Source organism: Rhinatrema bivittatum, chromosome 2, assembly GCF_901001135.1.
Source record: "Rhinatrema bivittatum chromosome 2, aRhiBiv1.1, whole genome shotgun sequence".
Classification (NCBI taxonomy): domain Eukaryota; kingdom Metazoa; phylum Chordata; class Amphibia; order Gymnophiona; family Rhinatrematidae; genus Rhinatrema; species Rhinatrema bivittatum.
Window position 1 is genome coordinate 605,088,529 of NC_042616.1, and position 15,096 is coordinate 605,103,624.

A 15,096-nucleotide genomic window follows, 5' to 3' on the forward strand; every position below is an offset into this window, starting at 1 on the left:
CGGTTTTCGGCCCGACAGCCGCGGGCCGAATTCAAATTTTTTTTTTTTTTTTTACTTTTTTTTTTAACTTTTGGGGACCTCCAACTTAATATCGCTATGATATTAAGTCGGAGGGTGCACAGAAAAGCAGTTTTTACTGCTTTTCTGTGCACTTTCCTGGCGCCGGAAGAAATTAGCGCCGACCTTTGGGTCGGCGCTAATTTCTTAGAGTAAAATGTGCGGCTTGGCTGCACATTTTACTTACTGGATCCCGCGCGCATACCTAATAGGGCCATCAACATGCATTTGCATGTTGAGGGCGCTATTAGGTGCCGCGGGTGGGCCGCGTGTTTTCCTCCCCTTACTGAATAAGGGGTAAGGGAAAACACGCGTCCAGAGCAGGCTGACAGTGCGCTACGACGGAGCACACTTTACTGTATCGACCTGAATGGAAGGTAAAAAACTGCTAACCGATTCGCTACAATTTTTGCAATTTCTGGTCAAAATTCAAAAGAGAAGTAGGCTAGTAAGAGGCCGGGGAGAGGGTCCTTAGCCGGTTTAGGTATAAGAATAATATGAGCTGAATTGACATGAGCCGGAAACGCCTCAATGGAAATCAATGCATTAAAAACCATACTTAAGGGAGCACAATCAACCAAAATTTTAAAAAATTCAGCATTATACCCATCAAGGCCAGGCACTTTTAAACGTTTGGCTTGACATATACCAGCATTTCTCTCTTCCTCACTGAATGGGCGATTTAACCAATTTAGCTGTTCGTCGGAAAACCTGGGTATCTTCAGTTTTGCACAAAAAGCATCACACTTTCGTGGATCTCAACCTTCTGAGAATTAAAGGTCAGCATACAACTGTTTGAAACACCGAATAATCTCTGGGGCAAAATTAATTATCTGCCCCGAAGAAGGTCGGAGAGCTGATATGTAACCAGAGCTCAGATTAGTCCTAATAAGATGAGCCATAACTTTCCCTGCTTTGTTACTAAACTGAAAAAGCTTAAACTGATAGTATGCAATACTTTTCTTGGTGCGCTGATGGATAAGGGAATTGAGGGCTACTTGCAGTGCCAAGAAACGCTCTCTATTGACATGAGTATTATACAATAATAAAGAACATTTTGCTTGCTGAAGTTGTCAAGAGTCGTCTTTCTCTGAGCTAGATAGGATATATTGCCCCGCAGCACAGCATTTCCGGTATATGAAAAAAGAATGGGATCATCCGCATGACTACCATTATGAGTCACGTAATCTTTCCATTTTAAAACATAAAAAAGTTTTGGAATTGTAAATCTTCCACTAAGTAATAAGGGAAGCGCCAGCTATTACCAATCTGCTTACCCTCATGGATAGTAACCTGGATCCAAACAGGGTCATGGTCAGATAACAAAATATTGTCAATATCTGTATCAGAAGTTTTAGAAAAAATGTTTTTGCCTACTAGAAAACAATCCAACCTAGAATAAGTGGAGTGAGCTCTTGACAAGTGGGTAAAATCACTTTCCATAGGATGAAGCAATCTATGTGTGTCCACTAAGTATAAGGAATCTTCCAAAAAAGAAATCCCTTTACCAAGTTTCCCCTCACCTCGGGACCTGCCAATGCAAGATCTCTACTGTATTGAAATCCTCACCCAGAATAAGACCATGATCAAGGTAAGGAAGCAAAAATTTGTAAATACCCCCAAAGAAAGAATGATCATAACTGTTGGGTGCATAGATGTTACAAAAAATAAAGAATATGATCCAGTTCAGTTACCAAAATCAAATATCTATCATTTGAATTTTTAATCTCCTGTTTAACTCTAAGAGATACTGTCTTGTGTACTAAAATTGCTACACCCGCAGACCTTGTAGTTACTGAAGTGAAATGAACAGTACCCAACCAATCTCTTCGCAACTTATTATGTTGAAGGTCGCTCAAATGAGTTTCTTGTTAAAAAAAAAAAAAAAAAAAAAAAAACACAACCCAAAAAACAAGGTCTGCCGACTTTTTTCAAAGCTGTTAAGATCTTGGTCCTTTTAATAGGAGAATTAATGCCACGTACATTCCAGGAAAAGATCCCCAAGCCCTTCCTCGACAGTTACCCTTCCATTAATCTAAATTCCAGCTGAAAGGCAAAGAAACAAAATATAAGGGAAAGGGACCCTCCCACCTCCCAAAAAATACACGCTCTGCCACAAGAACTGAATATAAACCAGCAAAAATGAACACTGGTATATGCCATGAAAAAGAACACCGCACCCACCCATACCTCCCCCCAACCCCAGGTTAACCCCCTAACCCAAAAAACCACCACATATTACCAAGATCACACAACGTACAATCAAATCTCTCCATCACCAGTCCACCCCCATCCACCAACACCTATAAGCAAAAAAAGAAATTAACTCTGCATCGCAGAGCCCAGTGAAAAATGCCACTGAAAGAAGAACAGGAAAAAGAACAGCATATAATCTTAATAAAAATGGAAGTCCATAAGGAAACAAAAAAAAAAATCTCGGGCAGCACCCCTAAAACACAATGGGGAGGTTGTCCACTACTAACTTGTCAGCATAAATTGTTCAATGTTCAATGTCCATACATAGCAAACAAAAAGTAAAAAAGAAAAAAAAGAAGGGGGGGTGGTAAATACACAGCCGAAGTCAAGGCTACAACTGTAAATGTCAGTATCTATGACGGGAAAACAAAAAGGCGCCGTTTTCCCCAGCTGCAATAAACTGCATTAGAAGTCACTCTCTCGTAGTGGGAAAGTTTAGGAAAAACCAACAGCAATGCCGCTGCTTAGCCATCTCTCACGGTACATCCCAAACTGAGCCGGTACCAAGTCGTGGTATGGCATCCATGTTGTCGAGGAAACGCTGGGTCTCGGCAATATCTGTGAACCATCTCGGGCCACAGAAGTGGTAACCTGCAGCTTAGCAGGGTAAACCAATGCGGCTCAAATACCTCGCTCATACAGCTTTGTACACAGTGGAGCAAAGGCTCGACATTGCACGGATAGGCTCGCCGAAAAATCCTCCACTGAAAATTAAGGGCATAAAGTAAAAAAAAAAAAAGAAAAAAAAAGTGCTTGCCCACACATTAAATTACCACACTGCCTTATTTAAATTTGCTCTATAGCTTTTATACTGCAAACTGTATAAGAACACAGAAATACTGAAAAAACTGCAATTTGATTTTAAAAATTTCTAACATAATAACATTTTCTACAGAATTCTGGGAGGTGTCTCATATTGAAGTGAGATACCTCCGTGAAGTTTTTCATGTGCAAAAAACCCCTTGGCAAGAGTCTGTGGAGGAAGCCTTCAGAGTGGTTAGACAGCGATGGTGGGTTTTCGGGAGGCTGAAGATCTGTTCAATGGGTGCTATGCTAGAGTTCATATTTCCAAACAAACATAAGAAGGTTTTTAAAGTGTCACAACATTTTGTGCACAAAGCCCACAAAAATACTTGAGAGAATATTGACTCAAGCTTAAGCCAGCTTGAACCGGAGAAAACATGTTTGGGGTTTGAGGGCTACTGAAGGTGAATAAAAAGGTAGGTATTTAACCGGGTAAATTGGCTTTGAATACAGAGCGTAGGGCTTTAATGGGATATCTATGGTAGATCCTCCTAAGTACTACAAATATATATATATATATTTTTTTTTGCAAAGCATGTCTTGAATGTTATATTCAGTCTTTACCAAATAATAACTTTATCATAACTTATACCCCAGATGTCAAAAGGATTCTGGGTGACTTAAGCCTCTAGTGATTATGAGAAATTGCTATAAAAGGTTTCATATGCATCGAGTCATGGACCAATACCTTTCAAAAATCACTTTCCAAAGCCAGCTGTACAGTGTGGCTACATGGACTAATTTTAGCTAGTTCTGTTCATCAGAGGAATGCTGTATGTCAGCTATATCAAAGCCCCAGGGCAGCCTGATAAACACTGAATACAGGTCACGTAACTCTGTAGCTAACAGACTAAGAGCTGGTACTCGGGGGCATTCAAAGCAGTTTTGTCATCAACAATCCAGTATCCCCCAAGCCCCCATGCCGTTCCTGTTGCTAAGCAACCCTGGTGTTAATTTCTTAGGAGGAGGAAACAGCAAAACAAAAACCTTACCAGGCATCTGGCCGTTCATCTGGCTCTGCATGTGTGGGGCAGGCGGGCCCCCACCTACCATTCCATCTGAAGCCATGCTGTGAGAGCGGGAAGGCGGGGGAGGGCCACCTGTGCTCATTCCTCCTGGACCCATAGGCAGATTCTGTGTAGGTGGCTGAAAAGACAGGTTGGGGGAAATACATTTGAATTCTCAAGATCAATGGAAGAGCGGGCTTCTTTAACAAGTGCTTAATGATTGGAGCTGAAAATATGGTGATAGCCAATAGCTACCCCACGGGAAAACAATTAAGACACTACTCAATACTGGATACGTCTGCATATTAGGTAGAATTTAGTTGGAGCATAGATAAAATAATTTTGCCAAACATGTGCTGGCTCCTTGTGACCTTGGGCAAGACACTTCTGCCTCCACTGCCTCAGGTACAAACTTGGGGGGGGGGGGGGGTCCTGATTTACTAAGCATTTTTCCCCATAGACACAGAATGGGAGAAAAGCCTTAGTAAAGCAGGCTCTTAGATTGTGAGCCCTCTAGGGACAGGGAAATGCCTCCAGTTCCTGAATGTAATCTGTTTTGAAGTGGATGAAAGATGGAACATAAATTAAATACATATTTTTATGACTTTATGGATCTTATGAAGCATCATGAGTCAGTCAGCCACTGAAACCAATGAAATGGCTTACACATGGTCAACTGTGCCAGACCACACCATCTTCTTAGAAAGCAGTGACTGATCTTTCTGTTAAGTAATGGGGAAGAGAAAAAAAAAAGAGAAGGGAAAAAAAATGTCTACACTTTCACACAATACCCTTGATCCAAATTTTAGTAGGAAGAGCGAAGTAATTGATGTTCTCTGAAGACAGCAATTCCATGTGTGATCATGTGTGGCCCTGAAAGAAAGAAAATCCTTGAATTTTCCAGAGCTTTCCTGAGTTTTTTGCAAGCGCGGGACCTTCCTATACTCTGACAGCCTTGTAGTTCTCTCAGGTGCTGTTAAGCCTTGATATGAGACAGAACAACTTTCAGAGGGAGGGTTTGTGTGACTGTTGAAATACTGTCCTAAGAGAAGAGCTGTTACAAGTAAAATTTGCTTTCTCTGACGATAAGTAGGTTTACCATGGCACACAATAGGTACATCAAGCTACCATCAACAAAAAAAATGGGAAGGGGGGCAAGGAAACAAACAAGAACTGCCAACAAGCAATAGCATTTTTTGCTGGAGAAAACCCCTGTTTTTAAAAACTTTTTTTCACAGGCCAAACCAAACTCATAAAATGAGTTCTAATAAAAAGGGAGCTGGGACAATCCAAGTCTACTATCCTGACAGTTCAGACAGTAACATGGTGTGGAAGTGCAGAATTAACTCCATGTCACATGGAAGGCCTTGACATGCCACTCATAAGGTCAGTTCTGCTCAGACATAACCAAAGGAACAGAGGTCTGCAACCGAAATGGAAATGGTACATTTTATCATCGCATTGTCACGTCTATTGCAGTCGAAAGACTAAGACAGGAATGGCCAATTCCTATCCTCAAGAGCCACAAACAGGCCTGTTTTTCAGGAAACCCACAGTGAATATGAGATATATCTGCATCCAAAGGAGGCAATGCATGCAAATCTTTCATGCATATTCATTGCAGATATCCTGAAAACCAGACCTATTTGTGACTCTTGAGGCTCAAAGTTGGTCACCCCTATTCTAAGGGCTCAAGTTCAACTCAGAAAGTGGCAGCAATCTTGTAATCCAAAATTTAAAGAGCTGCTTCCCCTTTAAGGGCATGTGGTGAAAGAAAAATGTTAGTATGAAAACTGACTGATTAAGACAGAAGTTCAGCTCTACTTTACTAAAGAACTTAGGAAGCTTATGATGAAGTCTACCATAAGGTGCATAAGTTGTTGGAGCTCACTGACTCTGAGGGCAGAGTAACCACAACAAAACAAAAAACTTTCCAGGTCAAGTACCTGAGCTCACAAAGGCTTAGAGGCTCTAATTTGCTGGGTTAGAACTACATAAGAACTTAAGAAAAGGATTTGCCATACTGGGTCAGACCAAGAGTCCATCAAGCCCAGTATCCTGTTTCCAACAGTGGCCAACCAAGTCACAAATACATGGCAAGTACCCAGCAAGAACCCAAACATTAAGGGGTCAATTTTAAAAGCATGCGCACTGTTCCCGGTACGTGCACATGGACACGCCTATTTTATAACATGAGCGCAATGGCGCATACATGTTATAAAATCCGATGGCTGTGCGCACATGCGCACCAGATTTTAAAATTTGGGAGGGAACTTTCCTACACCTAAGTCTATCCTTCCTCCCTTGTCCCCTCTCCAGTCCCCTAAACCTATCCTATCACTAATTGTTTTTATTTTAATATTTACTGCTCCTCTGGAGCAGAAGTAATCTGCACATCCCAGCCCACCCCATCCCGACCATGCCCCCCAGCTGCCCCTATTCCCTCGACCAGCACTTCTGCTGCTGAGCCCGTTGTAAAATGCACGTAAATCCCGAAATGTATGCGCGTAGCCCTTTTAAAATCCGGGCTCAAATGAATAGATACCAAGCTACTAATCCTTTTTGATTATTAGCAGTTTATGAACTTCTGCTCTAGGAATTTATCCAAACTTTTTTAAAACCCAGCTACACTAACTGCCATAACCACATCCTCTGGCAATGAATTCCAGAGATTAATTATGCATTGAGTGAAAAAAAATTTCTCCACTGTTTTAAATGAGCTACTTGCTAACTTCATGGTGTGCCCCCTAATCCTTGTATGAGCTGAAAAACTAACCTATTCACATTTTCACATTGAAGTCCTTTCATGTACCATTTTACATTTATATCCCATGACCATAGCAGGAAGCCTGATGGAAGGCTTCCATTGAAGCCAGTCTTGCATGAATTTGACAACTAAAGGCTAAACAAAACAGGGCTTCCTTATACACAGTGGTGATAAAACATCAACTGCACCAAGATGTATTCTAACAGAGTTGGTTTTGAGGCTGGACCAACAAGTAGAAGACTGTTTTTGTTTGGCACAAGAGAAGGAATCTCCAACCCGGTCATCACACCAGACAAATCTCCATTTGAAATCTTAGATTTCTTAATGAATTCCTTCCGAGTAGACAAAAGAGCTTGATAAACTTCATCCAAAGAGCAGAGAGATCAAATCACATCTGTTGCGCGTCCCGCCTGCGGCCCCACCGCTAACAGTCCTGCTCACCTCCTCCGCGCTCCGACAGGCCACGGTCCGGCATCCCCCGCTGCCAGTCGCTGCTGTCCCCGGCGCTCCGCATCAGCATCGTCCGCCTCTTCCGAGCCTTCGACCTCCCAGGCCGCCCTACAGGCATTGCGCAGGGCCTCAGCGTCCTCCCAAGGCGAGACCACGCCCCTAGACACACGCGCGGATCCCACGGCCCTTTAAAGGGTCCATGATGGGAACTCCCTCCACTGCGCGCCCAGATGACAACACTTGAGTTCCCCATTTAAAGCGAGGCCCTGTCCCCAGAACCTCATGCCTTGGCAAACGGGTCATCTCATCTTTGAGAAGCTAGTTGCCGTCCTGTGTTCCTGTGATCCTTCTGTGCTCCAGCATCCGTTCCTGTTCCGCTTCCCAAGTAGTACCCTTCGGACTGATACTCTGTACTGACCTCTGCTTGCCTCTGAGCACGTTTGGACCTCTGCCTGCTACTGACCACGCTCGGACTGATACCTGGAACTGACCTTTGCTTTGGCTGACCACCCACTGACTGATACCCTGGCTTTGACCCTTGTGCTCCACACGGACACTCTCTTTGCTACTCCCATAGCCACCAGGTCTGCCTGTTCTGACGTCATCCGCGGCCTTCTACCAGCTAGACCACTAGGCTCTGCCTATCCTGACCGGAGGACCTTCAGTTCCTGCTCCGTTCCTGTGGTCTCCGGCAACCTCTGTTCTGGTCTAGCTCAACTGTTCTCCAGTAGCCATGCACCCTTGCTCTTGGTGGGCACACCTCTCCACGAGATCCTCAGAGGCCCACCTAAGCCCAGGTGGTCTAGGTACCCAAGGGCTCAACCCACAGAAACCCCAGACTGTTACTGGTGAAACTCCAGCTAGCCTCTATCTCCTCGTGTGCTCCTCCTTTCTGGTGGCAGGCGCCCTCTGGGAACCCTCAGGGGGCCAAACCAATCTTGCGCCAGGCCAAGGGTCCACCTCCAGCGCAACATCATCCTGCTTAACATTCCAATCATGAAGGCTAGGGGCTGGATGCAAAGATAAATAAATGATCCCTACATTTGCACAATTAAGGCTGGGGAAGACCCCAATTTGATTGTTTTCCTGAGGGATAGCTCCCACAGAATTGAAAACCAAAATTTGTCTTGGTCAAAATGGTACTAGGAATATCCTAGTTCTCTGGCTCTGAGTTCTATCAGATTTTTAACTACTAGGAATATGGAAGAAATGCTTACAGAAGACCTGTACTCCAAATAATTGAGAGGATGACTGCAAGACATCCTGACCTCTCCTGAAGCTGAAGATACCTTCCTGTTCACGTTTGTAGCAAACACAGTCACCTCAAATGTGTCCTAGTGGAAGAAGATTTTGTTTGCCACATCCTTGTTTAAGAAGCATTCAGCCTGTCTGTCAGGATATTGTCCTTCCCTGTCATAAATTAATGTGGCCTTCAGATCTATTCTGAGGTTACAGTTTTACATCTTGACTGTTTCCAGACACTGGATTTAAGAACCTGGCTCTCCCTACTTGTGCAGGCAGTACATAAATATCCAATTGCTTGGAGCAGGGCAATTTTGTAGGCCACAATTTCTGAAAGTCTTTTGTAGGCCACTTAATTTCTGAAAGTCTTTAGAGTATTCAGTACAGCCCTTCATCTGAAGAGATGCATTTGTACAGTTTTTTCCTAGAGGAAAAAACCAGAAGTGCAGCATGTGAAACCACTCTAAGTGGATACATCTGTGAAAACAAGGGCAAGTCCTTTGTCAAACTGGAATGGGAGAACAACCAAGCCAGGAAGTCTGAGAGCTCTTCCACAGTGCAGATGCAATCCTGAAGACTCTACATGACTTGATTCTAGTGAAACTTCAAAGGTCCATTGGGCTTGCCTCATGTGGAGGTGTGCCACAGAAGTGAAATGTAGTATTGAAGACAGTCCCAGCACTCTCAGCATAAAGCAAGCAGATGTCTGATTCTGTATATTCTCTCCCACTGCAGCCACATCATCATTGGCTCTGTCCATGGGTAGATGGGTAATGGTTAAGATAAAACTGGGGTAATTGATGAACCGTGCAACTAACACAGAGATGATGACTTGCATTGGTTTGTTTGCTCTCGAGCAAAACATGTTCTTGATCAGCCAATCGCTCAGGTAGGTAAACAAATGAACCTGCAATTTGCACAAATATGTCACAACAGAAGCAAGGCATTTGATAAAAACCCATGGAGTTGACAACAAGGCCAAAAGGTAGTACATGGTATGGAAGTGCAATGGCCCTGCTACAAATCTGAGATAACTCCTTTGACTTGGGTATATCTTTAAATGGGTCTAGGCCTTCTCAGGATCCTTACATACATCTTTGATAGGCACTGCCACCAACTCATTTGAGGCACAGAGGTATTTTAAAAGCAGTGTACATTTATTAGCACTACAGAAATAAGTTGTGGTAGGAGGAGACCAAGTTAAAAAAACACACACCTTTGGGTTCTCCTTGTACCTGTAAATCAAAAGGGTAAGTCTTATCCATCCTTTGAACAAATCCCAAGTAGAAAAGGTCATCGGATAAGGAACACTTGCTCCTGTTGCAGCATGTGCTCCAAAAGGAAACCTGTAGAATAAACCCATTCTGGACAATTATCTACAGAAATATGCTTGGCGCAAAGGAATCCTCAGACTTCTAGGAGGAGGTAAGACTCATTAAGATGACAGCAAAATGGAAGTAAACTATGCCAATGGGCTTAATCTAGGGTTGGTTCTTCCTGGGCTAAGGTAGAAAGAACTCAGCTCAACTTCGCAGGCCTGCATCCTTGCTTTGAACTTCAAAGTAGCTGGTTTAAACTAATACTCAGGAAGCAGAGTCATTGTTGGCACCAGAAAACTCAGAGCCAATTGAGACTTATCTGCTGGTGGGCCAACAGTGTCAAGGGATTCAACATTCTTCCTTCAGTACTGACAGTGTATTGAGCAATTATCAGCAAAATTTTCCTTTCTAACCCCATGTCAAATAGTGCGGATGAGGTAGACCTCACAGGAGACTTTACATCTCAGATGGCCCTATCAAAAGACAATCTGAAGGCGTCAGGATGGTGCTGTGGAGACTGGCATAGAGCTCCTTTGGTGAAGGAAAGCAAGCTAACCTCTAGGAATGCTCACTTCAGAGCAGCTGCAACCTTCGACAGGTCCATATTCAGAGTAAAGTGCTGAACTTCATTGAAGGAATTCCATCAGACAGACACTCCACTCAAAACTTGGTGATTCCTGCCTTTGGAACACTTGATCAGTCTCAGGCAGGGAGACTTGATCAACTTGAGTCTATCTCCTAAGACTAGCTACCAGTGTAACTATGGTCAGCTTCCTAGGTTGTCTCAACTACTTTGAACTAGGCTTAAGTTTACCAGCAAGAAAAAAGTTTACCAGCAAAGAAAAAACATCTTGAGAGAAGAGATGCCCACAAGAGAAAAACCAAATATGGAGGCTTCTCCAACATACCATTTCCCACAAAAAAAAAAAAATAAAAAAAATCAGGTAATTTGGGGAAGAGGAGTGGTATTTAGCAGATCATCATAAAAAAAATACACTTTAAAAAGGGACTAAATAATTAAGATAAAATTCTACAATTTCTTATCATGGCCATGAGGAAGAGCATGAATGCTGAACTGAAGAATCACAGAACTTGCTGAAAGAGATTTGAATGGCCCAACAAAAAAAAAAAAAAAAAGCTGTTGGGTTGCTACAACATGGGAAAAGTTCTGCATGTGCAGAAAATCCAGTCTTTTCCAGAAAACTACATAAGAACGTAAGATTGGACATACTGGGTCAGACCAAAGGTCCATCAAGCCCAGTATTCTGTTTCCTACAGAGGCCAATCCAAGTCACAAGTACTTGGCAGGATTTCAAGGGGTAGATAGATTCCAGGTAACTTATCCCAAGGATAAGAAGTAGATTTCTGCATCTCCACCTTAATAGTTTATGGACTTTTCCTCCCGGAACTTGCCCAAACCTTTTTTTTTTTTTTTTTTTTTTTTTTAAACATAGATACACCAATAGCTTTCACCACATCCTCTGGCAACAAATTCCAGAGCTTAATTATGCATTGCAAAAAAAAAAATATATATATATCTTCCCTTATTAGTTGTAAATTTATGACTTAGTAACTTCATTGTATGTCTCCTAGTCTTTATACTCTTTGAAAGAACAAACAGATTAACATTTACTCATTCCACTCCATCAAACTCTTTAGCATTTCCTCATAGGAGAATTGTTCCATCCCCATTATCATTTTGGTTGCCCTTCTCTGTATCTTTTCTTAGTCTGCTATATCTTTTTTTCAGATGTGGTGACCAGAATCGCATACAATACTTCAGATGAGGACGTACCATGGAGTGATACAGAGGCATTATGATATTCTCTTTATTCTCCATTCCTTTCCCTAATAATTCCTTGCCTTCTATTTGCTTTCTTGGCTGCTGCACACGGACCAGAAGATTTCAATGTATTAACAATGACGCCTAGATCCTTTTCCTAAATGGTAATTTCTAAATGTGGAACCTTTCATTGTGCAACTATAATTTGGGTTACTCTTCCCTAAGAGCATCACTTTTTACTTTTCCACATTAAATTTCATTTCCCATTTGCATGCCAAGACTCCCAGTTTTGCAGGGTCCTCTTGCAATTTCTTACAATCCTCTTGTAACTTAACAACTTTGAATAATTTTGTCATTGGCAAATATGGTCACCTCAGTCATTCCATTTCCAGGTCATTTAAGAATATATTTTAAAAAAAAAAACTCTGAAATTCATTCTGGACTGTGCCACTGGAGGTCACAATAATCTGCTTGTCCTCAGAACATTATTTATCACAGGTTCTGTAACTAAAAACTTGATAAAGGTTGCACATAAAATCAAGGTACCACAATTATGATATTTACTTATGCAGTTGGATAATGTGAATACTTTACAATTATTTAACCTTTACAGCTTGAAAACATGTGGGATGCTTACACACAGTCAAGCAAAATCTTTTTCATAAGAAGGATTAGAAAATAACCGGACATTTAATTTTGAAAATATTTCATTTTGTTGAAAATGTTTTTTTGCCTTGATGTAAATCCCCATGTTTCTCCAACAAAGTTAAGCTTTGTATATAATTGATTTTTAAAAAAACCTAATAAAGAGAAAATGAAAAAAAAAAAAAAAGAAAATAACCATCACATTCACAGCACAACAGAGGTCATGCACAAATTAAAGTAAAGCTCATAGATCTTTGTTTTACAAATATTTTATTGTCAAAACTGAAGTAGGAAACATCTATTTGTAGTTGTGGTACAGCAAAAACTATTCAGATGCAGATTAGGACGTTTGTCTCATTACTGTTACACCACTAAAAGGAAGAAATTCAATCGTAGGCATAATATAGCTACATTCTATTTTTTTTCTCAGGACACAAAGAAACGTAATTAAAATTTAAATTCACTGCCTTTGAAAACAACAGGATCAATTTTATCATTATATGACAGACATTTATATATCTCCAAGTTATCAAAGCACAGGAGACAGGCTTCCACTTCCACTAGAGGTGGTGGAAACAAGGGCAGTACCTGAATTCAATAAACCATGAGACAAGCACAAGGGACCTCTAAGGGAGTGGTAGGATTACAGAACTGGTGTGGATGAACAGATCAGACAGGACATACGGTCTTTTTCTACCATCACATTTCTTTATTTCTAGGTTACATTTCTTTAGTGGCATAGCAGCAAAAATTACACCAACTGAAGAAACAGAGTTGGCCTATTCTGATGAGTTCTGCTAACCAGACAAAAACCAGAAAATAAATGTTAGTCACAGCATTAGGATACCAAATTCCTTCTCAAAACTGTATTTCCCTATTATACCAATCCTGACAACATCCCTCTGAATGCAATCTTACACCTGCTTGCCACGGTGACAATGGAATATTCTGCCAGGTAAAGACCCTATATCACAGTTATGTTTAATAGAAAGGTCATTTTCAAGATGTAGGCATTTTGAATAAGGATTTGTGTAAATATGCCACCTGTGTTACAGTGCATACTTAGCACAAACCTAGAAACTGCTGAAGCCATCTGGCAGCTTGGCCCAGTTAACTTCCTAGCATATGGCACAAGCAGAGTCATTAAGACACAAACTTATTCCAAAGCCCATATGATGCACTCTGTGTGGAAGGTCAATTACAAAATAAAAAGCCATCAATTCTTAAAAGTGACATGGATCCTTACTCCACTTGTTTTTGATTACTGAATTGATGACTTAAATGACAGCCATGCTTGCTAATCACTTATGAGTTTTCATAACTCCCAAACCACAACATAAGTACTAATTTTGTAAAAGGGTATTTCTTGCATTAATCTATTTTTTTTCATGTTATATGCCATCTCCGAAAATACAAACCATATTTCAGAAAATCGAAAATGAACTAAAAAAAAAAAAAAAGCACACAGCTTGATAAACTAAATATGTAAAGCAAATGGCTAATTTCATCTAGGTTTTCATGCCATCTCCTTGCACTGCAGCGAATATATTTTAGAGTTTCGGGGAGATATTTCTTTCACTTGTTAAAGATAACAATCACCGATGTGTAATTCAACCAGTCCATGAAGAGAGTGCATTTGACAACATGAAACTGTGTTTGCATGTTGTTGGGAAGTATTTCTGCTGTTATGTGAATTTATTAATTTAGCCACCAATTGTGTTCAAAGCCATGGCTTAAAAAAAAAAAAAAAGTAAGTTTATTAAACCAGAGATACAGAATGGTGCTCGAATAGTTAAACATATAACCATTTCTTTTTCCTACTCCCAGTTAAGGCACCCTTGTTATAATGTAACTTTATTCTCCTTCAAATTGTCTCTTGTTGTTTGGTTGGTTATAGTTACTGCCTAGTTCGATGTAAACAGAGTTGATTTGATTTGTATCAAAAAAGTCGATATATAAAAGCCTTAAATAAATTAATTAATTAATTAAATAAATAAATAAATAACCAGTGTCACAGACATGGCTGAATCTGCTTCCAGTTCTCTTGTGAAAAGCCATCAACAGTGAATCATAAAAAGAATGAAGTTTAGAAAGTAAAATGAGACTTCATATATTCACCTATCTATATACCGTATTTTTCGCTCCATAAGACGCACTTTTTTTCCCCCAAAAGTGGGGGGAAATGTATGTGCGTCTTATGGAGCGAATATAAAAAAAACAAAAAAACAAAAATCTAACAACCCCCCCCCTCCCGACTCCCCCAAGACCTGCCAAACGTCCCTGGTGGTCCAGCGGGGGTCCAGGAGCGGTCCGGGAACGATCTCCTGGGAGTGGGCCGTCGGCTGCCAGTAATCAAAATGGCACCGACGGCCCTTTGCCCTCACTATGTCACTGAGACAGACCAATAGCAGCGGTCGGTCCCAGTGACATAGTGAGGGCAAAGGGCCGTCGGCGCCATTTTGATTACTGGCAGCCGACGGCCCACTCCCAGGAGATCGTTCCCGGACCGCTCCTGGACCCCCGCTGGACCACCAGGGACGTTTGGCAGGTCTTGGGGGGGTCAGGAGGGTGGGGGGTTGTGGTAAATTAAGTCGGCAGGTCTTGGGGGAGTCAGGAGGGTGGGGGTTGTTAATTTAAAGGGTTGGGATGGGGGGGGGGGGTTTTGGGGGGAGGGGTTCCCAGAGAAAAAAGTTTTCTGATCTGGGGAGTGGACCGAAATGGCCCTCCCCAGACCCGAAAACAAAATGGGGAGAAAAAAAAAAAAAG

The 15,096-nt window shown here is 41.6% G+C and overlaps 1 protein-coding gene across 4 annotated transcripts in view; it reads right to left on the reverse strand.

The window, feature by feature from the left end:
• Positions 1 to 15,096, reverse strand: part of SS18 (SS18 subunit of BAF chromatin remodeling complex) — a 191,261-nt gene that overhangs the window by 110,186 nt on the left and 65,979 nt on the right. For all 4 annotated transcript variants that reach the window (XM_029591158.1, XM_029591160.1, XM_029591161.1 and 1 more), the window contains one exon: positions 4,110 to 4,263. In XM_029591158.1, coding sequence (XP_029447018.1) covers positions 4,110 to 4,263 — 154 coding nt within the window. The remainder of the gene's footprint in view (positions 1 to 4,109; positions 4,264 to 15,096) is intronic.